Source organism: Haemaphysalis longicornis, unplaced genomic scaffold (assembly GCF_048455015.1).
Source record: "Haemaphysalis longicornis isolate Haplotype H1 unplaced genomic scaffold, Haemaphysalis longicornis Haplotype H1 scaffold_6, whole genome shotgun sequence".
In the NCBI taxonomy this organism is placed as follows: Eukaryota; Metazoa; Arthropoda; class Arachnida; order Ixodida; family Ixodidae; genus Haemaphysalis; species Haemaphysalis longicornis.
This window is the reverse complement of record NW_027526407.1, coordinates 53,932,128-53,958,708: the sequence shown is the minus strand read 5'-3', so window position 1 is coordinate 53,958,708 and position 26,581 is coordinate 53,932,128. Positions and strand designations below refer to the sequence as shown.

General features: G+C 49.7%; 1 protein-coding gene across 1 annotated transcript in view; it reads right to left on the bottom strand.

Annotated features, from left to right (window-relative positions):
- The window catches only part of LOC144142699 (uncharacterized), a 101,197-nt gene that overhangs the window by 62,897 nt on the left and 11,719 nt on the right, over nt 1-26,581 (bottom strand). Inside the window, exon 2 of the mRNA XM_077674368.1 lies at nt 4,785-4,966. Within this exon, the coding sequence (XP_077530494.1) occupies nt 4,785-4,966 (182 nt within the window). The remainder of the gene's footprint in view (nt 1-4,784; nt 4,967-26,581) is intronic.

Sequence of the window (26,581 nt, the reverse complement as noted above, 5' to 3'; positions counted from 1 at the left end):
GAGAGAGAGAGAGAGAGAGAGAAAACAGGTGTTGCCCCGTACACCTTAAACGATGTGGAGCACAGGGTATAAATAGAAGTATTCCAAGACATTCACGCACGCATGAAATTGTACCGTTCTCGTGTAACTGCATGATAGAAGTACGGGGAACAACTAAATTTTGGGCAGAGGAATGCAAAAAGCACTGATGAGAGGCAGAAGAGGAAATAATGACAACGTTCACTTCCCGCGATTAACTTCTGAGAACCAGAAGCACTTCAAGCTGCTAACTGAAGTTGATACCGCGGTCGTAGAAGTCGGGATGCGGATGAACTCAACTTTATCCCCGTGCTGGGACGCAAGGATTCTCTGCTCAAACGATTCCTTGTCGTGTCGTCTGCTCCCACACCGTCTCGTCTGCTCAGAACTGTACGTTGCATTGTCTGCTTTCCTAAGTTTTGCCGTTTGTTTATGTTCTGTCCTGTCGTTTGCTTCCGGGACATGTTGTCATCTGCTATGACCTATACGTTCCGGTGTCTCCACTCAAACACTTTGCCGTCTGCTCATTTTCTGTCCCGTCGTTCGCTTCCAAAGCAGTTTGTGATCTAAGACCTCTAGGTTCTGTCACCTGCTCTCAAACGCTTTATCGAACGCTCAGGTTTTGAACCACCGTTTGCTCCCGAAACATTTGTCGTCTGCTAAGACCTACATGTTCCCTTGGCTGCTCTGAAACGTGTTGTCGTCCGTCGTCTGCCTCCGAAATACTCTGTCGCCTGCTGACACAACAAGTTCCGTCGTGTTTCCACAAACTTTCCAGCGGGTTCCTTCCGGTCTCCGCGGTACAATTGAACAGGACTGGCCAGCGGATTCTCGTGGCCAGCGGATCGGCTTCGCGCAGCCTTCGGGCAAGTCCTCCACGGCACACAAGGCATCAGCCGCGCGTGGCCACACACCGAACAACGGCTTGCGCTAGCCCTCGGCGGTTTTGGCTGGCCCAAGAAAGCGTGATCGGCAACTCCGCCAGCGAAGAAGGCGGCGGCGGCGGCTCTCAACGCACGCGTCCGTGAATTCTCCTGTCTCGGTGCCGGAGCGAGCGACGTCTCAGGGGCGTGTTTGGAAGCGCTCCAGGCAGCAGCAGCCGGCTTGCTCGCTGGAAGAGCGGCCCGCAAGCCGAGCCCCGAAACGCAAGCGTGCGCCGCTGGCGCTCGCTTCTTTTCGGCTGCTTCTCTCTCGTTGCTTTTGTTTTGTTTCGTGCTTCGCGGTTTTGATGCGCTCCAAGCCTTACTCGTACGCCCGACTCTAGTAAGGCAGGCGGATAGGCAGGAACTAAAGCGGCGTCAAAGGGCCGCTCCGGGGGCAGACTGGAGCAACCTGCCAATGCGCAGAGATGAACAGTAAAAGAAACAAAACGAGGAATGGGGCGAAAAACTGCACCGAGGCTGAGGAAGAGAAGGAACGCCAAAAGAGAGCACCGTGTGCTCGAAGGTGCTGATGTGGGCCGCGAGGTCGGATTCAAGCACGATGATGGATAACGATGTTTTTATACCGCCACACCTGTACGGCGGAAGTTGAAGACTGCCTGCGACAACCGCGGCTTTTCGTACGGGCTTTTCTCGCGGTGTTCCGAGCAGCATCCCGTAATTGCAAACATGCAGCGACTGGGAAAAAAAAAAAAAAAAAAAACTAAAAACGAAGAGCTTGGAGTTGTAGAGTGCCGACAGCACTGGAGGATTGCGCAAGAAAGAGTGGTCGCCGTAGACGAGTGTCCGTTCCCGTACTGAAGGCACAGTCTCGTAGTTGGGGCGATGCACGCGATTGAAAAAAAGGAGAGGGGACAAGCCGACGTCCAGTGGTACCCCAGGATTAATTTCGCACTATTGATGCATTCTTGTCACGTGTCGCCATCCCAGCATCACGCTTACAGAGCGCGTTACGTCACGGAGGATTTGTAACGCTCCCTCTCCCCTCCCTCTCTCCCGGCGAGATGACCGATTAGGAGAAGGCTGGAGGAAGAATGGGAAGAGAACTCTATCCAACTTTTGCACAAAGGTAACTGGACCATACGTAACGCAAGGGTATCTACAGCGCATGCTCGCATTAATCGCGACGGTCGACCCATAGAAGCTGTCTTGAAAGCGAAAGCGAGACGACTCGTATCGCCTCAGGGAAGCGCGGAACGGCATACGGAGGAAGAAACAAACACACTCAGGCTAAGTCGTCCGCATTGGGAACAACAAAAACATTTCTTTCCGCTCTGGTTGCAGGTGAGGAAAGGGCAGTCGACAAACTCCACCGCTACTGCTCAAGAAAAGCCCCTCTGCCCGTGCTACCCAGAAACAAGAGCCATTATTTAGTCTTGGAAAAAAAAAAAAAAACGCTCCAGCGGATGCTTTTTACCTGCCTACTGGCCCCCCTTTCCACGCTGGTAACACTCGTGTGCGAGGCGCTATCGCTGCGCACGGTTCCCAACCCCCTCTACTAACAATCGCAAAACGCGCCGAAAAAGAGACGACTGCAGCTCGATGCGAGACAAAAGGGCGCAACAAAGCCATTCGCTTTCGACGCTCCGTGCGCCTGCTTTGCCTGCTGCGGAAGCCCGCAGGGAGCGCTTCTCTCTCCCTTCCTTTTCATTTTTTTGTGTGTCGCACTTTTACTCCGAGCGGAGTAGCGAGGCCGACCGGACGGGCGTGGACGTCGGGTATCGTGAACTTCATGATCATCATCATCACCATCAAAATCGTGATTCCTAATCGTCCCAGACAGCGAGCTAGAGCAGGAGAGGAAAAGAGGACGGAGGGTACACTAAGAACAAGGGAGAAAAACAAGAGGCGAGAAGGTGAAGGTTCGAGGGGGCGGTTCTCCATGGCTAAACCTACATTTTGTAGGGCCGTGTTTATGTTCCTCGCGTCGACGGCTCGAGTTCAAAGGGTTTCTAAGTCATGTTTACTACCGCGCATACTGACCTTTTTTCTTCTCCCAGCAGATCTCTCTCTCTTTTTTTTTTTTTTTTTTGTTCTTTGCGCCGGTTGCCGAAGATCAGCGAAAGATTCGGTATCGGCGGTTCCTTTTGAGCAGTGGCGTCTTCTCGTTTCCTTCTCGCACACCTTGTTCGAAGGGCACCACACGTCGACCAAAGTAAGCGACCTCAAATAATTTACAGGGCTGCTACCTTCGTGAGGGTATATTTCGGTGCGTGGGGCTTTATTATTGACATAACGGTTATTATTACTATTATTCTGCTAGTACCCACGCAGTTTAGAAAGTTCAGAACATTAAGCAATTCAGAGTTGAAATTTTACTCAGTTTAGTTGACGGGACAGGAGATTGTTTCTTCGTATCCGGAATCTTGAACGAAATAAAGCCGAAGCGCTTCATGCGGACCTCGTTTTTTTGCGCGTGGGGAGCCATTGTTGGCGGCGTTGTGAGGGATCAGAGGAGGAAAAAAAAAAGTTCAGTAATTTACGCTATCGTATTCGACAAGATGCTACAGCTTCTGGGCACTACCTCGTCGAACGTTACGACAAAACGGACCCTGCAAAGACGCTTGAGCGAAAGAACAAAAGGCGCTGTGTTTCCTTCTAAATTAGCGCTAGATGTGAAAACCGTCAGCGACGACGGCTTGTAGAAGCGGAGGACAACCATTGCGTCAATGGACGGCACGTGGCCGCGAATCGGTGGTGAGCGGGAGACAAGCTGGGATGACGTCAGAAGTCACGTGATTTTTCGACGCTCCCGCATAACCGCCCTTAACTCATCCCAATCCACATCAATCCCACATTACCACCAATAATCACCAACAATAACAAATCAAGCACTAACTATTCCTAATCTCAATTCTTCATCAAATTATCTTAACTCTTCTTAATACTCGAATTAATCTCAATTAACCTTAATCCCACCTTACTAATCCTCACTACCACTGATCAATGACCAAACATTCTATATCTTAATTCTTGATGCATTTTGATTTATGTTAGTTCCCCTTACTGTAACTCAATCTGCCTTAATCCCACCTGACTAATCATTACTATCGATCCCTAATCAGTCACTAATCATCTCTTACACACAGCTGCCACTCTTTGGTCCGCTTCCGGCCTTCCCTGGGTTTTTGTACCGTTAGTGTCGCACCCTCGGGGCCATTCAAGAAGACTTAGCGCCCAGAGGTTACCCGGGAGTGGCCACCACGCTACCATGCCCCGTTCGACCAGAACTGCCCCTTTTGCACGGCTCCTGCCGTAGATGCGGACACAGAACACTTGCTGTGGACGTGCCCTTCGTTGCAAGCGGCCAGAACACGTCACCTCCGAGGCACAGCTAGGCCTCCACCCTGGCAGACCACCTGACCTCCATCGGTGGATATGGGGACCCCTCCTTGCGTTTCTTCGCGAAACGGGAGTTAAGCTATACTTGTAGCATACACTCGGCAACAAGTTAAGAACGGCAATAGCTCATATACGGTATCACTCCACCTAAGCGACGGACCCGGATGTCAACGGGCACGCGCGTTTTGAACGGACATGCTTTGAATGCGTGATATCGTCTGCCTTTCCTCGCGTAGTTTGTCTGCCATCGCTGCAGTACTTTATAAGCATATTAAGTACAGAAAATTACGGAAACGGCTCGTGCCATGTTGAAAATATTCCCAGTAACGCACTACTTGAAGCGCGCGGAGTAACATCCGGCTGTGGTGAGGAGGCACAGCGGCAACTTCCGTTGCCGTTCTTAAGTTGTAACCGAGCATAGTATTTATGCTAACGGGCATAGTATCGCAGTTAAAAAAAAAGAAGGGTTTCGGCGGGGCCCACCTGGGTCTGCGTGAGTCCGAGCGAGGCGGCGAGCTCGGCGCGCTCGGGCAGGGCGAGGTACTGTGTCCGCTGGAACCTCCTGTTGAGCTGCTGAAGCTGGAGGCTAGAGTAGATGGTGCGGGGCTTGCGCATCTTCTTTCCCTTGCCATTCACCCTCAGGCTGTCCTCCAGCTGAGACTTGTCTGCGGGGAGCACGAGAACGAGAGCGAGGTCACCATCACCCGCTTGAACACGCTGCAAAGAGGTCGTCAATGAAAGCACCCTGAGCGTAGTGTAGTGTCCGTCGTTTAAAAAACAATTCACGCATCTCCACGAAGTGAATCATGAGTGGGCGAAGCACTGGAGATCGTTCTTACAGTAAATCACTCGTGAGAGTGTTTACTGCTGCTAAAACAATTTCCAATGCAATCCAATCCAATACAGTTCAATTTAATCCAATCCAATCCATTTCAATCCAATCCTCCTCCTCGCGCATGCGAAGCACGGCTCTCCAGGAGCTCTCTCTCTCTCTCTCTCTCTCTCTCTCTCTCTCTCTCTCTCTCTCTCTCTCTCTCTCTCTCTCTCTCTCTCTCTCTCTCTCTCTCTCTCACACACACACACACACACACACACCTTCTGTAAAGATTTTATTTTGTTCTTGTTAACCTCTTGTGAACCTTTCGTTCACAGATGTTTCACTTTACGCGGTGCTGTGCCGTGAGCACGGACGCCGGACAAGCCTCGGGCTTAAGATGCTTCGCCCCTAAAACACCCTAAAGAGTAGAGTATGATGCAACACTTTGAGTAAGCCCTTTTTTCGTCTGCATGGGCAGTTTCACCGTTCGATTAAAGGGAGTGAACGAAAACCAGGAGGCAAGGCAAATTCATCAGTGCGGTCTAAGTACCGAGTATGCGACACCGCAACTACACCCACTATCGGGGATAAGATTAGATAGATCAAATCACACACAGACACACAAAATAACGCTACGGACGTAAGAGGATAGAGAGTTATAGCAGAGCGGAGAAATGGTCCCGGTATGGTACCCGGTAGGCGACTGGCGCATCCGCACAACCAGTTTTTTCGCCTCGGCGCACGCGCGATGGCGCCCGGGTACCATACCGGGACAGTTTCTCCGCTCTGCTTCAACTGCCTAACGACGACAGTTCACGTTTCTATGTGAACGAGGAGATCATAGGTTTTATTTTATGATATAGGCTGTTCATCATTCACGCGCCATTACCATCATCATCTACGCTTGGTTTTAAAGGGTATTTCAAAGCAGGCACGCATGCGCTGCAGTGAAGGCAGTAAAGCGAGGTTACTAGCAAGGAAAATTATTCCAGTGTCGGCTGACAATCGGTGATAATTTATTGTCAGTGGAGTCACGAGCTGCAAGGCAAGCCAACGCTTAATTATCGCATTACGTTCATGTAACTATCTGCCACTTTTCTTGGGGTAAGTTCCGAACTGGCTTGGCCATTTGCCAAAAGATAATTGGTGTAGTTTCTGAAGCAGGAACTTGTACATCATTGAGCGAAGATGAGAAAAAGAAAGGAGAGACAGTGCAGCCAAATGTGGCCGTTAAAGATGATGCCATCCTAGTCATAAACAGTCAGAAGTTAGAATGCATACACTTGTTGAAGTACAGTTGTACTTATCGTCACTATAACCATTTTGAAGAAGGTTTCCGTACGGGGGGCCGGAACGCCATTGTTCTATTTTCTTTTGTGGTCGGCGTCTTCTTTATTATGTCTTTTAATAAAACCATTTTCGTATTAGTGAAACCAAGCGACATTGTTTGGGTAATTTATACCTGAATTTACTCGTTTTACCAGCCAAGAACATGAGGGGTCGTTTGCCATCAATGTATATATCGTCTTGCATCATCACGAAGGCAAAATACGCCGGAAAGCAGTGGTCATGACTCATGATACAGAACACTTCCGACACCCACATCTTCATTTATGAAACTTATTTTGTTAGCTCACGGAATTGTGCTTTTTGAAGCATATAAATACTTCGGACAGGTCCGAATTTACTGAGCAGCTCCAGCCGACTTAAAAGGCCTAGCGAATCCTATAAAATTACAGAGAATATTCCGGAGAATCTTCTGCAATCGCGCAAGCCTAAATATGGGCAGTCCTGTGTTCCTTGCATCTCGCTGTGTACTATGGTTTCTCAATACATGTACAGAACGAAACTGAGATCCTTGCAACAGAAAAATAGCAGGGGGTGCGGAATGGGCACTGGAGACTTGTGATGAAAGTATACATGACGTGGGACTAAACCAAAAAAAGACGCTTTCGAGGACGAGGGGGCGGACGCCGGCCCAAAATTGCTGCAGCGGTTTCAGCAATAACAGCAACAACAAAAAAAAAGCTCGTGCACAGCGGCAACTGTGCAACCAGAGAAGGCGGACAAGGAGACATGTTCCTTTTCTTTCGCGGCAAGTGCTCTTCTGGTCGACTTTCAAGGATGGACGGGCCGCAGACGACAGCTTACCCAGACGTTTCGTCAGCGCAGACAGCCGTGACGCAATGGCTGCGCCAGGGCAGAGAATGCATGACGACGAGCGGAGCTGCACCCATTCGAGGGTTGCATAAGAACAGACCACGCACGCACCCTATGATGTGTGCGCTGAGACTTATCAACTGAATGTAGCCGGTACTGAAGTCGCGTGAGAAGTCTCGCTGCTTCGAAGACATTCGGTGACACCATAAAGGTGCGCTTCGCACAAAATTTCGCATTAGTTTCTCATTTTCCAATTGAGCGGGAGCGCAGGGGCGGGTGTAATACAGCGTTGTAGGAACTGGGAACGAAGTGCAACACTCATTGCTGCGAAGCGTACGACAAAACGACTGTAGCAGAAAACGGGAAGACTACAAAGCGCTACGACAACAGCACTGTATCATATAACAGGACAGCAGACAACAGAGTGACAGACGACATCAGGGCAGCAGACGAGAACAGCTTCACAAGCAGACGACGGCCCTGGTGTGGTTACCAGTGTGGCAGACAACAGGACGACAGTAGGACAGCAGACGACGACAGACAGCCCCACAGACCACGACTCCCGTGGGCTTACTTAATTCAAGTGGCCCATAATCATACGCCAACCGTTCAACGATTGAACATCGGCGGCGCCCTACTTCCGGGCTACTGTCGTCTGCTACTGTTCTCTTGTCGTCTGCGTCACCCGCAGTGCGCGCAGAATAAAAATACAGCGAACGCTTTCCGGAAAAGGCTTCCCACGCAACTCTATTCACGAACTTTCACGCAAACTTTGATTATTCGTTCTTCCTTTCCTCCTCGCCTTCCACACTTGGTCGCCACCGAAGCTGCTCGATGTCCACTCGACGACACGCTTGATCGCGCCCGAGATATAGGCACCCGTGGAGGTGCCAGCACAGCCGCTAGCGTGGCCCCAGGGAATGAGAACCACGCACGAGAGATAGGCAAAAAAAAGACAGACACAAAACAAGCCACGCAAGAGACGTGCTCATAACGCCAAGAACCCAAGAGAGAGAAAAAAAAGGCAGGATAAAGCGACGAAAGGAACCAAGCCAGGCGAACAGGAACGTGAAAAACGTTACGCACAGCGCTACGCGTCGCGTCGGCAACAGGCGGGTAGTGGGCAAGACCTCCGAAACAGGAAATACTACGTTCAAGGACTCGCGCGCCGTCGAAGCGGACTTCTCCGTCGGACGGCTTGCCGGACCTCGTCGCAGTCGTCGACTGCGTCGGTCGAGCGAACAGGGCATGGTGGTCCCGTCCGGACAAAGTGATTCCGCCGCCGGCAGTGTACAACGTGGACTTCGGAAATAATTGTGTATACGAGGAAGAAGTGCGTTCAGTTTGAAGTGAATACGCAGCGAGCTGGAATATCTGGAGTCGAAGCGAACACTTGGCGATTGCGGAGACGGGACACTGAAGAATGGCCGCGCTTCAATTTTCAGCTCGAAAAAAAAAAAAAAAAAAAAAAAACGAATTTCGGAGTAGTGAAGGGCTCCGGATTGATTTGACCACAAGGGGATCTTTTAACGTATACGCTGAAAGCTTGACACTTAAGCGGTTTCGCCTTTCGCCTCCGCTACCGCGGCGAGAATCGAACCCGCGCCCTTGGGCTCAGCAGTATAGTGGTTTAGCCAGTGGGCCACCGCGGCGGGTAAGTGTAAAATTGTAGAAGCGTCGCACCGGTATTTTACAGAAATTTGTGGTGGACACCTAAGCAAGCAAAACTATAGTTAAGTAATTAACCGAGTAAACTTCTTACACCAACGAATAATAAAATTGAAGCACTTTGTTAAGCGACATCCCAGAAAACTAGGAGAACGCGGCAAGTGTTCAACTACAGAATTCACCTCCTCAAAGAAACAACATTCTTATGCAAGAATTCCTGATTTCATGGCATGTTAGCATTTAAGTTGTACTACGCGTGCGCAGTCGCTTGCCGTACGTGCGCGTGTGCAGTAGGAATTCGGCGATATGCTGCCGCACAACGCCACCTTGGGTAGACCGAAAGGAAACGTTATACGCTTGGGTATTCCGCGGGAAAATACCGACACGAAAAGTGATTACCAACAAGTTTTCAAACAACAACTTTGAGCCCATACGCCTATGTTCAGGCGGCCAACCGAATCAGTCAAGAGCCAGTTCGAGCGTTCAGTTAACACCAGGGGATGCGGTTAATAACCACGATTAACTCATTACTGGCGTATTAAATTTAACGATATTTGCCAATCACATCCGTTGCACGCCCAGAAATCACGTATAGCAGACATCGCCCCCAGAAGAAACTCGTCATTTCATTCTCATGGAAGAGTTAGGTATCATGTTTATCGTGTTTCATTTCATTAATTAAAGGGCTCCAAGGAAGAGCAGAAACTTTAAAGGCGGAATCGAGTGCGGGAAACACACCTAAAGGCAGATCAATCTACTTTCTCATCCACCAGGCTCATATAAAAAGACTAAAAATATGATATAGAGACGCCTTAGACAGATAAACATCCGTCGGCGCTGAACTTTTCAGAGGAATACCCTCGAGCCCCCACTTCAAAGACTGAAGATGATGTTGCCCCTATCTCCCTTCGTGCACACCGTTACCTTAAATCAAAAAGAAAGAAAGATAACACACCCATTTTTTTATAAACTACGATTGCAATCGTTTCGCTCGGTCATATTTGTATACGCCCCTGACTGCAATTATAAAAGCACCATTAATTTCAAGCTAACACGCATTTGGAAAAACCTGCTCCTTTTCTACAGTACCCGCCATCGTTCGTAACCTAAGCTTTCCTCAACCAGAGAGGCACGTTCGACGACGACCAGCGAACGTCAGGCTGCGAAGCGAGCAAGCGTGCACACCCCGCGGCGACGGACGAGACAACTTAAGACAATGGCGACGCGGCGTAGTTCCCCGTCAAGAAAGAAGAGAGGCCCAGCGGAAGACGGAGCTAACAGAAACAAAAAGCAAATGAAAAGCACTGGAGAGAGAACGAGACCCTGCGGGCCTCCGTGGAGTAGCGCATGAAGGCAACTTATGCCGCGACGGAAGGAGTTCTCACTGCCAGCTCGACGGGCAGGCAGGCAGGCGGACAAGCATCATCGCGAGTCTTTGGACGCCACCTTGAAGTCCCTCTTCCTTGGGAGCCAGCCGGACTCTGCCCGCGGGCGTTGCGTATAACAGGGGGGGAGAGGGTGTGGCCTTGCCGCTTTTGGAGTGGCTCCGGATCCTTCTGCCGCGAGAGATCCGTTGTTGGCCGATTCTGGCACCACCGACGGATGTTGAGACCCGGGCACTCAGTACAAGTCTCTGACGGAAGGACGTATACGGCGAAGAAGGGACTGATTCGGATCGCGCCAGATGCTGACAAAGCTGAACCCTGTTTGTTAGGCTATGTACAAACTACCGGCGCAAAACCCATATCGCTATCTATGGACGTAAAATAAAAAAACAGCATGTCACGCAGTTAGGTTGGCTGAGACGTGAAATAACGTCATTCTTTATGTAACGACAGCTGCGGCAACAGTCTGAACCCGGCCTTACAATGCACAAAGCACGTCATAAGACGAGCTGCGCGCATCCTGGATTTTAGCAAACTTTTGTAATAATGAAGTCGCTTTGTTCGAAATTTCGCTATAATCGAAGTGTTCCATAGTTCTCTTTGCCATGAATTCAGAGAAGAAACTCCTCCACTTTTAACGTAGTACCACTTATAACGAAGTAAGTTTCTGCTTAGGAGGACTTGGCTGTAACAAGGGTTCACTGTATAACCATGCCGCAGAGATATAAGACCTGCGGTGTCCCCAATTCCCGCTCTTTATTGCTTTCCTGGTGACTACGAAGCAGCTATACTTATCTGGCTCATTCAGTGTCCGTCAGTAACAGCGCAGGACCAGACCAAATAGCGAATCTGTGGGGTGCAGCATTAGAGGAAGACGAGAGTGAAAAGAATGGGGAGACACGACAGGCGTCGTCATCATGCGGCGAAGCGGTCTTCAGAAACGACTTCTAGCAAGCAGAGATGCTCTTTACGATGCAAGAGTACGCCGGGTGAGTGATAATCTCATGGCTACTATGAATAGCTTAGACTGGACAAACGTCACTGTAGTGGGAACAAACCTACCACTCATGTCGTGAAAAGAAAAGAGGTGGTGAAAGAAGGCCACTGGGGAGGCTTTCCAGCGACCTAGCAGGCGTTTTTTTTTTTTTGGCTCGGGGCAACAGTGTGTGTTTACGCGCTTGTTTTAATGTTGATATCAATCCCAGGTATGCCGCGTATACGAGATCGCCGCACGTGCGCTGCCAGCTCGGAGCTGGCGCGCCGGCAAGGTCGAATTGCAAGGACGCGCGGTGAACTGAGGTCACGTGACGCGCTAGAGCGGCCGAAAAAGAACGCACGCTAATTAACCGAAAGCCCAGGCTCGCGCACGACGCTACGACACGTAGACTCCTGCAGATTAAATTATGGCTGCCTTATGCTGTTCCCTCATAACGGCGCTGGTTGAATTTCATTCGAAGTGAAAGCGATTCGTTTAAGCCCACGTAGCCGGGATAAATGTAGCAGTACTGCAGTAGAAGGCGTGTTTGGCAAGCTGTAGAAACCTCCCTCGCAGAACACCTGCCAGTCAAGAAGTGAGTGAGTGAGTGAGTGAGTGAGTGAGTGAGTGAGTGAGTGAGTGAGTGAGTGAGTGAAAGCCTATTACAAATGACTCTGCAGTTAATTGAACTGATTCTCAACTTCATGTGTGTAGCGAGGCTATTAAAAAGAAACAAACAAACTTGCTTCTGGAATCTTCCCGGCATCATTCAGCGCTAGGCACTCAGCCCATTGTCAAAAATGTCCGCGGCTTCCTCGAAATTTCACTGCAGATGTGCTGTATTCGCCCACCGGGATAAATTCAGCGGAGCCGAAAATACGTGGAAGGAAAATTTTTGTAAAGGGGCACGCTGCTTCCCGATTAGAACACAAGCATGTTAACAATCACGGAAAACAAGCTTTACATTGTCAATGATACTGACCACGTCCACACTATAGTCGACGTCTCCCAGAATACCTTCGCGTGCTGCCCTCAAGCAACTTTGCATTTAGTTAGCCAACCCGCCACGCGATACTTCGTATGTTGAACAGATTGGTGAATTCTTCCCCTTCCCGTTATAAGCTGCTGGGGAATCCGCTCTTGCATGTGAAGGGCGCACTCTCGGAAGAAGAAAAAGCAAAAAAAAAAAAAAAGGAGGAGCTTGCAGTGGTGCAAAGCTGGAGAATCAGCAGAGCCGGCGGCCCCTCTCCCTTCCGCGGAGACCCGGCTGTAGCACCACACATGGATTTCCGAACTTGCCGCTGAAAGTTCTCCCTGACTGACAGGCCCAAATAGTTTTGTCCACAGCCTTTCACATCTCTCCCAAAGTGGACCGCGCTAGGACGCGCTGGAACCCGTGCAACCGGCTTCGCGAACTCCGCGTCTGTGCTCCCCACTTCAGGCGCGAGCGCCCGTGAACTGGCGAGGAGAACAGCAAGCGAGAGATCACGCCACGAACGCTGGGAAGAGTGTTCTCGAAGGTCCAGCCGGCTGACGCCAGGCGGGGCGCACGCTCGCATGCGCTCGGTATTTTTTTCTTGGTACTTTTTTGCGAGCTCCTCCCGTAGCTCAAGCCCACGTGCAAGCCTGGCCAACGTCGGGCGCTCCTCACGAGGCGCACGCTTACTTGCGCTCGGTCTTTTTTCTTCGTATTTTTTCTTTGGTAACGCGATACGGCGGAACTAAAATCTTAAACAGCTCCGCTGTTAAAAATGAGACGCCTGCGAAAGAGGCAGTGCAGTCGGTGAACGCCGACGAACAAGAGAGACTAAATCAGCTGGCACTTTTGCCACTCAACCACGCAGTAAAGCCCTCAGGGTAAATACTTCTCTGTATATGAAGAATAGTCTCTCCAGCGGGAGTCTTGAGACACGTTCGTCGGGCGGGCGATTTGTAGTGGTACATCCCTGTAGACATGCGTACCGTCGTATGCACACGGTGGAAGTCGCGATTACCGAAACAAAATGACAGTGGGCTGGAGGCTTCCTTTTCGTTTCTAGTTTTCCCTCCTACGTGGCGACTTCCAATACTGATGTGAATTCAGTGTCGAAGGTCTCCAATGGAGTCTTCTATCCCTGTGCGGGAAGTCTATTTAGATTGCAACACAACAGTGTTCGAAATATACATGACACTGGAGAAGGCGAAACGTCGGGTTATACGTTGCGAACCACAATTACACTATCGCCCTACCGTTCATGGCGTAGGTCACAAGCTTGTAGATCTTAAAGGTGAGAGAAACGCTTTGAGGCAGCGACAGGCGATCTGCCAGCGCCCCTGAGAGCCACACACAACCCACTCACCCAGGTGAAGGCGACTTGTCGCGTGCGCGCGCTCAAGAGCGAGCTCGTGTGGGCGACGCACACAAACGGCTCTTCGTGGTCGTTCGCGTGTCCGACACACTAGTGCACTTCGAGGGCTCTCCTCTTGGTGCGGCGGCGTGCGTCTCAAGTGGTGACGAGGATGACGGAAAGGCCCACGTTTGAAGCCCCATCGGACACCCGCCACCGGAAGGCCGTTTCGAAACTTTTCTCAAGGAAGTTACGAGAAGAGCTTTGCGTCATCTTGAGCCCGTTGCGGCACACACATCGCAGACGAGGCACGGTGAGGGAGCGTCATGTTAAAGTGGGTGTGGAACACAACGGGGCAGATGCAATAACAGGCGTTGGCTAACAAATGGGTAACAGCCATACGACGTAAACTGAAGCGACAGGGGGTTGGGTAGATGAGGGAGAAAGTGAGTTTGATCTTCTTTAACCATAAATTGGCGCAGACATGCGAAATGCGCGGCAATTTTGAACAGTTAAAAATTTTTAAAATAGGTGTCTAAATACGAGGGCACACATTTGCTTAAAGGTAGCATTAATCAACTTCATACTCCACAAAGCAGGCAGTAAACTCGCTATTAAAAACAGCACGTCTCTTGGGAGAACATTGTGTGAACATGATTCCGCCCACTACAGACCCGCAGGGAACGCCAGGGTCAGAAGCGAGATCATTCCGATCACCGGCGAAGTAAAAGTAAACTCACAACACGCAAGAAGAAAGGAAGAAGGGGCTTTGAGTAAAGACGCAACGGCTCCAGCGAACGAGAGGCGGCAAGATTCCAGCCGAAGGATTCCACGACAGGACGGCGGCCCGCGGGGCGCATCATCTCGCGTCCGTGCTGCTCTCGGCCGCAACCACGCCTTGGACGGAGAACCCACCGCGCGCGAGAGAGGGAGAGCCGCCAAGACATGGCGAGCGAGACCTTCGGCTACGGTCTCTTCGGCGGCGCCGCTTTCAGCCGATATGCTAGCAGCACTCGTGGGTCTCGCCAAGAGACCGCAAAAGCAAGAATCGCTCGGAAAAAGGTAACCGCCCTTTTTTTCGTCTTGGGCCATGCCGCGGGTACGCACACCGGTGAAGGCTGCATCCTCGCCGACACCGCTGCTCCTCTTGGCATGGTGTGCCGAACAGATACAACGCTCACGTCACGTCCCACGAGGAACGCTTCGCCGTCTCCCCAACCTCCGCTTTTTCGCGCTGCGCCAGCCTCACCAGACACATGCCGTGAAAAAAAAGTAAAAGCGTTCCTATTGTTCTCGGGCTTTCTGTTTCTTTCCAGCGGCACCTGCCTTTCCTCTCTCTCTACGAACTTCATTTCTTATCTGCTGGCTGTTTGTATTTCCCGCTCATCCTGCCGCTGCAACCGTCCTCACCTCGAGCGATACATGACAAATAAGAAAATGCGAGCGACCTGGGAGAAGGGAGCAAGGCTGTCAGATGCTTGAGATGGGAGGTGGACGTATCACTCTTGGCTGCTTTGGTTTGTTTCATTGACGTCATTCCTTTTTTTCAGTGGACAGGTGGTTCTCGTTGTACTCCCCGCTGTCTCTTGACCGAGCGAACAGACCCTTGGCGCGACTCACACTGGCGCCAGCAGGAAACCTTCACCGCACTGCCAGGAGATGAGGAGTGCCGTATAAAGGTTTAGTGTCCTGAATTTTTTCCCCATTGCTAACGACACCTCCTTGCAGCGCTTCCACTGTTTCCCAGGCAACTGCGTTGAACCATTAGGGGATGCAGAAAGTCCACACCTTACCCATGGAAGCGCGATTTCGCGCGGGACGCAGGAAGCCTCACACACGCTATGTTACTCCGGCGTTTTGTTCGACGAACGTGTGTATGCGTATTTGCGCCCGAAACAGTACGTTACAGCGGTGGAATCCGCATATCACAAGCAGACCCGTAAAATCAGGCTATATTTTGCCGGGTCACAGTGACAACGTAACTATGACAACTTGTACAAGACGTCAAAGAAGTTTTCACCGCATAGAGCCTTATATTTGAGCGACCTTCCAGTAAGGAGGCTCACAGAATGTGTGCTGTATATACCACCTTGTCCGCCGACCATGTTCATTTGCAGCGAGGGTAACTGTGGTTACTGCAGCTTCTCTGAGAAATTTCATAACCACCTCTAATCCAATGCCACGCCAGCCATGTTGCCGAAGATAGTCTGCCACCAACAGACAATCTAACGGGACCTGATTATTGTCTGCGTAATACATACATCTTCATTAAATTATTCAAACGTCGATAATGCCTTGCTATGTTCTGGAATATGCTGCACATGCGCAGTTCGATAATCCTGCCGACCATGCCAATTAAACCGTTGCTAGCGCAGCCCAATGAGAAACCAGCTGCCCTCAGTAAAAATAAGTTGAAATGGGCTATCTACTTCCTGGCTTCATTTCTGCACTTAACCGACAGTGCGTATCAACGCCACAACAACTGTCCCATCAGGCTTGCTTAGTCACACGCTTCGTGGCCTTGCAGAACGGACACCCTGCAACGCAGCTGCCACTTCCAGCGCTTTGCAACAGGCATGTGGTCTCGACGTTTCACGCGGAGCTGGTTCCCAGAAAGAAACAGTTTCCCCTAAGCACGCGAGCACGTCTTCGTCGCGGCCACCTCAGCGATTTATACATTCGCGCACACACAGAGGGGAAGTGAAAATTCAACCAGACACACAAGAAAAGCTCGGATAACGCTTACAGGTCGGTGTACGATTGAAGTGCAAAAAAAGGCAAGGCGAAATGGGCGGAAAAGGGAACCGAAAGAGAAGAAGGAGCGGAGGCTAATGGTTTCCGAAGACGTCTGCGCCGCTGGCTGCAGCAGAAGACGACTATGACGGCGCCTGCGGGTGAATGTGCGTCGTGGCCGGGTCAGCAGTATCACGCGGCGAAAGCGGGTACGACCCTGCCCCTCCATGCCGCTAATGGTAAACAGGAGGATGCGCTCGTATATGGGGGGACATGCCGTTGCCAAGCCGCCGCACCTCAATGCGTGGTGTTGGGTATCGGAAGCACCCATACGTCTGCAGGTGTGGATTACACACAACATATATATATATATATATATATATATATATATATATATATATATATATATATATATAAATATATATATATATATATATATATATATATATATATATATATATATATATATAATGCGCGTCATCATCATCAGCAGCAGCCTGTCTACGCACACTGCAGGGCAAAGGCCTGCATCATTCTGTACGATGCGCTAGTACCCACTTCGAGTAGACATGGACAAGTGCCATTCCACTGTTGCGGCCAATTCACCGTGTACTTCGTTTGCTTCTCACGACCGTTCTCGTCCTCATTTCATACGTCATACATCCTCATTCATGGTGCTGAAGTTCGGGTTCCACTCAGAATAAACGTGCTGTGCCTGAGTCAGACATCTGTATACCTGTGTGACAGCTGTCCTTGACGTCTCCCTCAATATATATATATATATATATATATATATATATATATATATATATATATATAGTAAGGAAATGAGGGGCTCGTTGAGGAAATACAGAAAGATAGGTCGGCAGTCTACAACGCCAAAGGAAGCATAGAGGTGTGGTTAGGCTCTTTTTTTACTACGATTAGTGAAGTTACCATTTTTTTTAATATACGGAAGAAAGAAAGAAAAACACGCGCCCAGAGTGGGGACCGAACCCACGCCCACTGCCGACCTATCTTTCTGTATATATATATATATATATATATATATATATATATATATATATATATATATATATATATATATATATATATATATATATATATATATATATATTTAATATATATGATATATGCAAGGGACGTTGGGAGGGCGGGCGGCTTGTACCAAGCCGGAATGCAAACAGGCGGCACCATGCGTCATGCATACGTTTCGGGAATAGTTCACAGCTCCTTGCCGAACACTTCGCCTCATCGCGAAGGGCGCTGCGCAAGTACTCAAGAACCAGCAAGGCAGCGCCTCTTTCTTGGACTTCTGTACCACCGTTTGCTATGAGCCGAAGTGTCGTGCCCCCTGGGGTGCCCATTGTACGGTTTCCTTTCAGTGCTTTGCATCTGGTTATGAGAGGTTGGCTCGAAAGAAACGTGCCCCCAATAAAGCAAAAATTGTTTTAAAAAGTTCGTTTTCTATGAGTTGTCACCACGTCACCATAGGAACAGTGCGATATATATGCAAGCATAGTCGCGTTTTTGAAGCACTGGAGACATAAGTTTTTCATTCCCTAATTATCTGCTTAAATGAGTCCATTCAGAGAAATGTAGCGTAACTTGACATTTCTCATTAATTACCAACACATTTCAAGGTTAGCTCACCGAGAGGTCTTCAGTCATTGAGAAATGTTAGCTATCCAAGAAAACGATACCACGAAGCGATCCCCATCGCTTACCAAATCATATGCGGGTTGTCAGCTTTTCATCAGGTGGATTAGATGTAGCTCTTGTCAGGTATAACTACACCTGCAGAGATATTACAGCGAATGGTCGAGGTTTACGGTTTGCGTACGGAATGGGGATTGCAGTTACTGGTCTCAGACGCGGTGGCCATGTTTCCACGGGAGCAAAATGCACTAAGAAGCCTGCAGAGAGATATCGACGGGAGAACTAATAATATCCCTAGGCATTTTAGACTTAAAGTTAGTCAGGCAGTGTTCACAACGCACACCCGCGGCCATTACGACTAAATATCTTTAAGTTCAGTTCATTCAAAAGACTTCTATGTCCCAATAACAATGACGTCAATTGTATCGCAAAAGTGAAAAAAAAATTTAATGTGGATAATAGGAAAAACATGTTCCACCAGCCAGCGTCCTTGTGACGTCACAAGAGCTTGTTTGTGCGATTGACGGCCACCTGCCAACACCATTGCCGAGAAACATCACTGTGATTGTACACCTGGCTGCGACATGACGACAGCACCGCCCTGTTTGGTGCATCGCTTTAAGCTTTCTCAGCACTTCTCGACACGAGAACTTCAGATAAGTTTACCGCCGTCCCCAGTCACGCAATGCACCAACCCGGTAGCAAAAGTGACGCCAGTGCATCCTACCTGCGCTGGTGCACTCGAATGGTGACACCAGGTTAATACGCTGAAAACTCTGCTCTTGGTATTTCCACTATTACATCAGTGCTGGCATTTGTAGCGAGAGATTTGAAAGTTGTTCAACATTATCTTTTGATGGCCGTCATGGTCCTTTTAAGAGGCGTGGTGCTTTTGGATTTGTCGCACGCATGCTAGCGACCCACCCTGGACGCATCTCCATTCATGTGGATTCAAAATGCGCCTGCTGCAATACACGACAGCAGAGTGAGCTGTTTTCTGCATTCTGCTGTACCCTAGAAGTGGAGGCAGACGGGCTGGTTGGAACAGATCGTTCGGGGGTGCTACAGCTCTAAATAAGAGGCTAGGCAAAAATGAACGAGCACAACGCCTTACATGCGCGTGCTCTTTTTACTTCGCCTTGAATCATCTTTTTGTGATATTTACACCTAATGTAGTAGCCTTGTTTGGTTTTTAGTCTTCAAATTGTCTGAACCAGGACTGCCATAGCTACTTGTTCTTACTATCTCATATGACTGTTCAGGAGATCACCCCACGCATAGACTTATCGACATAGTCTCACAGATGCACGGTGGCGCTGCCGTCGGTAGCGACTCTCGGTGGTCGCTACAGACGTCGAAATAACGAGTAAGAGTCGTTCTTGTCGCTACTACGCAAAAAAAAAAGAAAATGTATTCCGGCCGCAAAAGCATAGTATTTCTCACCCACGCTTTGTACACATGTACGACGGGGGGAGTTTGGCATCAACGTACATCACGCACGTAGTTTTGTTGCTGTGTGACGAGTGCGCCTTCCACACAGTACGCTTACGAAACCGTACAGGCAAACGGGACAGTTCTGTTAGGCACTGTGCGGTAGTACGATTAAACCTTACTTAAACCACTCGTAGCAATAAAATGTACCAGAGGATGCGACTGCTCCCCAGAGATCACGTGGACGCAAGCGTGTATGAGAAGACAATAGAGAGTTAGCAGTCCGTCTGTTCCGTCGTGTACGTAGTTACCGTGTTGACCGGTACCCATCTGGGCACTTGTGCATTCGTCGCGGTAGGGGGATTAGTTCCACTCTCACATTTGAGCTCAATAAAATGTTTTCTCTCTCTCCGCAGGCCGGCCTTCGCAAAGTCCGCGCATTCGTCACGGTGGGGTGCGCCTCCTCGCCCTTCCGCGCGTGCAGGCGCAGTCGGGTCCCGGTAAACACGGTAACTACGTACACGACGGAACAGACGGACTGCTAAAACTCTTTATTAACGCCGGGAAACCCCTCTCACGCGAGGACGGCGGACGTGACACTGCAGAAGCGCGCGTCCAGGAGTGACCGGCAGACGCGCCAAGTCTGGAGTTCCGAGAAAGCAGGCCACTCGGGCCATGAAGTCGGGCAGCGTGGAGACGCTTGCGTGCCTCCCTTCCGTCGGAATGCGGCGCTGGCCATCATCATCACGATTCGCACTGCCGCCAGACCAGAGAGCCCCAGAGACCCGGCTCCTGGAGCAGTACAACAACAAGGGCAGTAGTAGGAGGAAGGACTCACACAAAGGAAAGCAAACGCCGTTTCTCCCCAAAGTCACGGTCGCCATGAGCCGACTCTCCCAGACACGGCGGCGAAAGTATCCGCGGAACAAGAGGACGATGAAAAGGGCAGAAAAAGTGTGCGGCGAGACGCAACGGATGCCCCGGCGGGCACCGGACGGTTATGGTGCGCTACGCCTCTGCCAGGCGTCTCTAATCGTCCTCGGCGCCGAGTGTGATGCGGTCGGAAATGGCCGACGCCGCCTCCGCGGCCAGGGTTGCACCGTTAGTCAGAAAGGGCCGCATCTCGAGAGTGATGCGTCCCGTAAGAGTCGTTGGCAGTGTCTCTCTGTGTGCGTGGATTCTCCGTTTTGAGACGCTTTGTTTGCGCGACGCACGGTTGATACGCCGAAATTGCGCGTACAGGGCTGCCGAAGGCCTCATCAACAAGTGTCGATAAGTTAATAGCAATACCGAACGAATACCAATAGACGAGACTAGCGGCAGAGCAAGGCAGTTACCTCGAAGTACAGATGAAATCTAAAAATGAAATTAACGCGCCTTTCGTAAGAGAAAGGTGGTTAAAACAGGAAACTTACTCCCATGGAAGCTGAGTGAAAGTCAAAGTCGAAAATCCAAACTTCTTCGACTGTGTCGGAATGCCGCAATTAAAGGGACACTGAAGTGATATGTAAACATTGCGGGATTACTAGCGCAAATTGAAGTCCGGAGTCCCCAGGCCATGTTTCGACCACTCTAGGCGCGTTTACGCGATTTTATTTAGTAGAAAAACTAATTCGAAAACGCTGTCCTCCTCTCTTTACGCTCGCCCATTTTCTGTGGCGTTTTCGTGTGACGTCAGGAGGGGATGAGCTGGCAATTGGCTGCGCCACGGCTGCGCTACTGCACGGCTCCCCGGCCGACAGAGTCAGTCGGCCCAGCGTTTCGTCCGCCGGCCGCCGGCGGGTCGTCGCAATCAAGGAGGTTAAAAAAAAAAAAATTGCTTGGTCGCAATTCGTTCGCTTAGTTGAAACGAAGCCAGGACACGTTTGTGAATGGAAGAATGTGCCTTTCTTTACTTGGTTTGTTTGTACACTGTATCTAGCTCCAAGTCAAGGTCGCTTCACACAAGCGCTGCACATGCGACGCTTCGCTGACTGGTACGCCAGTAGGAAAATATAAGGCCTCTTGAAGGCGGGAGAAGAGTCAGCGAAGTCAATATAGGTACTAAGCAAATAAAATCAACTGATATTTTTACCGTACAGCGGAAAACTAGGGCGCGGGAAGCACTTTTTTGCGCTGGGCGAACAAGCACAGCGGTCAGCAGCACGACTACGCATCTGCGAACGCTTTTCCGTCTACGAAATGCAATTGCTAGACGTGAGCTACTGTGGAAACTCGGGCGACGCTTACTGCACGATCGCAGTACAACAAATAGTCACCTAAGCGGCTTGAAATGCCAAAACTAAATAAAAGTGTAAACCGATTGTACAATATATACTCTATATTAGCAAGGCATTCGTGTCCCGCTCCGTGGCGTAGCGGTCTGGGGCGCTAGAAGTTCACCTCAAACGTTTTGCGAGTCACGAGTTCGAATCCCCGCGGGTACGTGCTTTTTCTTTTGTAAGTTAACTTTTTTGTTTTCCGCGGATGTTTTCTATATTGAGTTCACCTTTTTTTTTTGGGCCGCAACGTTCATGGCTACACGAACTAGTTCACAAAACGCGCGCAGGCTGGCACTGGCGCGCTAGCGAGTTCTCGTTGGCGTGCTGTTGCCATAAGCACCGACTGCTTGCAGGCCGTGGGCACAGGCCAGAATGAACAGACCCTTGGCCTGGTGCGAACACGCTTTTTACGATACAGGCATGAGGGAGGCAAGCTCCAAATATGGGGGAAAAGCGCATGACATTTGGGCGTCTGCGGGTACGCGGAGGGCGTTCATGCACTGCGTAGGTCTCGGCTAGTGAATGCTACGACTACAAGCCGTCCTGGGAGGCTTATCTTGTGTATTTTACAGCCGACAACATGGCAGAAGCGCGGTACGATGATTACTGAGATATTGAGAATGCCCATCCAACAAAGCCATTGGTTATGTTTTACAGAACCGAAACCGAAACCGAAACTTGTGTGATTGCTAACCTTGGGCATCGTCCAATCACGGCGCCCCTCCTCCCAACGTCACAGCCTTAGTTGGTGCGGCCGCCGCAAACCGCGCATGGTAGTTTTTCTTCTTTCGCGCTTTGTAAAATAATTACCGATTTGTCAACCGGATAAACGATGAAAAGTGTGCTAATTTGAGCCAGTCTACGCAGTGCAAGCAAAAACGGGAGTTTGACAAATTCACTTCAGTGTCCCTTTAATAGACGTCAGGGTCATGACGCGAGGGACCCAACGTTCGCTTCCGACCGTGGGAAGCGTTTTTCTCTTCTTGAGACGCTTGATGGGCCTTCGCCTAATCATTATCATCGTTTTGTGACACCCATTGTGTAAAGCTGGCTTTAGTGCAGTGCCGTTCGCTTCAAAGTTTCGCTTCAAAATTCGAAGGCAAAGATTGCACCAGGGCGTCGCAAGACAGAAACAGCGGGAGGAACATGAAGATGCCTTCGTTCTGTAGTCAACACCGGCAGGATGATGATTATGATGATGATGATGGTGATGATGATGAAGATGATGAAGTTAACATAGCTTTACCCTGCTCGTATTCCGCCATTTTGATTTTATGCCGCAGAGTGGCAGTACCCGCTGCAGATAGGTGTAGTAAAAATGAGCGTCAGTCAACACCAGATAAAGAAGGCAGCCGGTCAGCCGCTATAGAGGCGACATCAGACGAATCGTGTCCTTATAGCGACCGATATCAGTGAGCCTTAATGACCACGGACAGTCTTGCAGCAACCATGCCAGGGTACAAAGCGTCCTTTGTCTACGATAAAGACAAAGGTACACTCCAATCTTGTCCGCGCGCTTCAATGCATGACGTTCTATAAATATTCCTAAAGAATTTAGCATATTTAAGATACCATTCCCCACTGTAACGCGGTACTTTACGCGTTTACCTGCGAGTGCCTTGTTCACTCTCTGTTGGGGCTCATACGGCCCGTCGTTGAAACGGTTACTAGCGGTGTCAGGAATCCCGTAATGAAGCAGATCAAATTACAGCAAATTACTTCCGGAAATAGACCACTACGGCGTGTTGCCCGGCGAAGAGCCCCACAAGCAGTCACCAATCCATATTTTTTCAGCGTTCCTAGGCCGGGGTTAGACGCTTAAAAAGCTCAACATAATTTGAGTTTCAACGAACCTTTGTGGGCCATCGAACACCGCAGTTTTACACCGAAGGGTTGAAGCCTCCGTGCCCTATTCGCGGCACCGAACAAAATCAAGGGCGCTGCGCGAAAGCACGTCGCCAAATCTCGATTTGGAACACGGTCACAACAAGACGGTGCCCGTGCGAGCGAAAGCCACCACATAAATCTTACTTCAGTATCTCTCACGAACGAACATGACAAGCCGGTGCTTTTTTTAATCAGAAATTTCGACCGCTATCGGCCACGCGGCGGTATCGACAGTGACGAAAATACAGAAGGGCAGGCAGTTCGCTTTCTCCCCAGCCCAATAGCGACCAGTGATATTTCCCGAGACCGCCACGTAAGCCGGTAGCACGCTTATCTTAATCGGCACGAACATACAAGCCGTGAGAACACGTTTGCGAGGGCGACATTTTCGCAAACTGGTCGGCACTCGCACACGGCATCTCCGGAATACGCAATGAGGCGCGGACCCCGATAAAGAAAGGCGGTGGACGGCGAGCATTCGGCAAGCCCGGCACTGCGAAGAGCGCGTGGCCGTAAACGAGGTTTCTTAAGTGAGCGACGATAAACAGTAATAAAGCGCGGCGCGATGCGAGCGGCTTGCAACGACTTCCCCTCGACTTGGCGTAACCTTTCTCCTCGGCGATTTTATGCACGAGTTAACGGCGCTGTTTAACGAGCCCCTGTCGTCACTTGAACGCTGCCCGGCTGAAAAGCGGGGTTTAAATGTTCGCGCCATTGCAGCCGTTAAGAATTTTAAAGCGAAGCTTTTTAAGCCTCACTGATGGCGTTGGCGCCCTATTAACACACTGCAGAAAAGCCAACTCTACACAATAGGTTTCACGAAGGGTACATTAATCATGCACCACATAACAATGGAACGTCTTTGCACATATAACGCAACTCTCGTAATGCGCAAAATATAGTTTGGCAGTACACACGCTTAGTGATGATGATGATTATGAAATACATTCTGTAAGCACGGTTTGACTTAGTGGTGTGGGTTTGACGTTGCCTTTAGACATTAGCTGAGTTGAAGTAGGCTTCGGCAGTCTGGATTTTGGACTTTTGGAGAGTGGATTTTGGACTTTGGCTTTGACTTCAGTTGCATGCGAGAAAGCTTCGTGTTTTAACCACCTTTCTCTTAAGAAAGAGGCGATGATTTCTTTTTGTAATCGCCATTCATATCTGCGCGTGCATGTTAGGCAAAAAATGTCCTTAGAAGAATCCAATTCACCTTCAAATGTTTGTGAGGGTGTGGATACTTGCCGTAGGCCAGAAAATGGAGCAAGAGGCAGGTGGAGAGACTGTTCTTAAGAAACTGTTTCTTAAAACAAGGCCTAAAGAATCTACGCCAGGCGTACTAGTTCTGTTTGTCGGCTTTGGCATCCACGTGAAGAAGTAGATATATTGTTCATGACAGCTGCCACGTATCGTTTATTAGAAATGCACAAGAAACGTGCTGTCAATTTCGACACAGCGATAGGGTAGCTTAAATGCGTACCAGGTATACCTGAAGCAAAGAATAATAAAGTGCTGTCCGTTCTCCTCACAGGCCTCAAAGGTTCTGTTTATTAAACGCACTCTGAAATCACGCTTTATTTACCGTTTATAAAGGAACACCTTTGCACTCCAATAGTGCAAAGGTGTACTGTACCAAAATTGTGCTGTACCACAGGCCCCCGATACCCGAAGGAAGTCCTCCAGAGCCGCTTTGCAAGCGCCCGGCGAACGAACATCGTGAGGCACTCCTCCTCGTTAGCTTCATCGGTTAACGGTCACCACCAAAGAGTAAACACTATAGATATTCCCAATCAATGGCCATGAATCCGGGTGTTAACCACGGATTAAATAACACAACAATCATCCCGCCAGCCTAATCGCCCGCAACCATATCAGTAGCCGTGATCATCATCCGCGCGTACAGCATGCATCCAAAGAAGGCGTGTGGAGCTTTCAACGGTTTTTCTGCCCGACACTTCGGCAGGAATCGTTAAGGAAGAGCACGGACAACCCGCGGGCTTCCACACGCCGCGAGCGTACACGAAGGCGGCATAACCGCACAGCCGTCGCTAATAAATAACGCCCCGTAATCCAGTAATTATACAGTCCGACGCCGAACCGGAGCAGTAATTAATCGCCTCGAACAATCGGCGCCCGGAGGAGCACCCTACGGCCGAGGCTGCAGGAGCACGCGCACGCAGTGAGATGCACACAAGGGCAATCGGCGTACACATGTAGAACCACAGGAAAGGCGCTCCGATGTTTTCAAAGTTCCCATGTATGATTTCTACGCGGGTTGAGACACTTTGCCCCTCATCTCTGCAAGTCGTCATTCTCAACGCAGACGTGCGTGGGGGAGAAGGCAGGATAAAGGGAAGACAAACACTCTCCGGCTTCTGTTCCGTGATTTTGCTGGTTGCATTCCTTAACACTTTGAATTATTATGGCGCGTAGCGGAGAACCTCACGACCACCACGGTCCAACCGTTACACCCCGTGCTTAGGACGGCCGTGAAGGCATCAACGCGCGTTACACTTTTCATGCTGCCTTAAAGAGACCCTGAAGAAAAAAAAAGTTTGAATGGCTTGCTTATGATGCAAGCTGCGAAGATCAGCGGTCCTAGTGGACAGCCCTGTGGAACCCCCCCCCCCCATTCAAGAAATAGCCGAAATGAAGAGTTAGCTGCTATGCAGAAATTCGCAGCATCGGTAATAGTTTTTTTTTTTCGAGTTGATGCAACAAAAACAAAGCCATTTATGAAATGAATTTCGCGACTGTGGGTGCACTTACGTGTGCAGAATTTGGAGTGAATACGCTTAAGAAACGCGTTAAAGGGAAATGACGCCGAAGTTTCTATGGACACAATTCTTTTTTTGATTTTGTTATAGCAGCAGGGATATAATTCGGTGATTGGTGTGCGTGATAATAGCTAATCAATGTTTCTTGTATTGGCGCTAAACCGTCGTATAAAAACGTCATATCGTGTTTTCCTAGCAA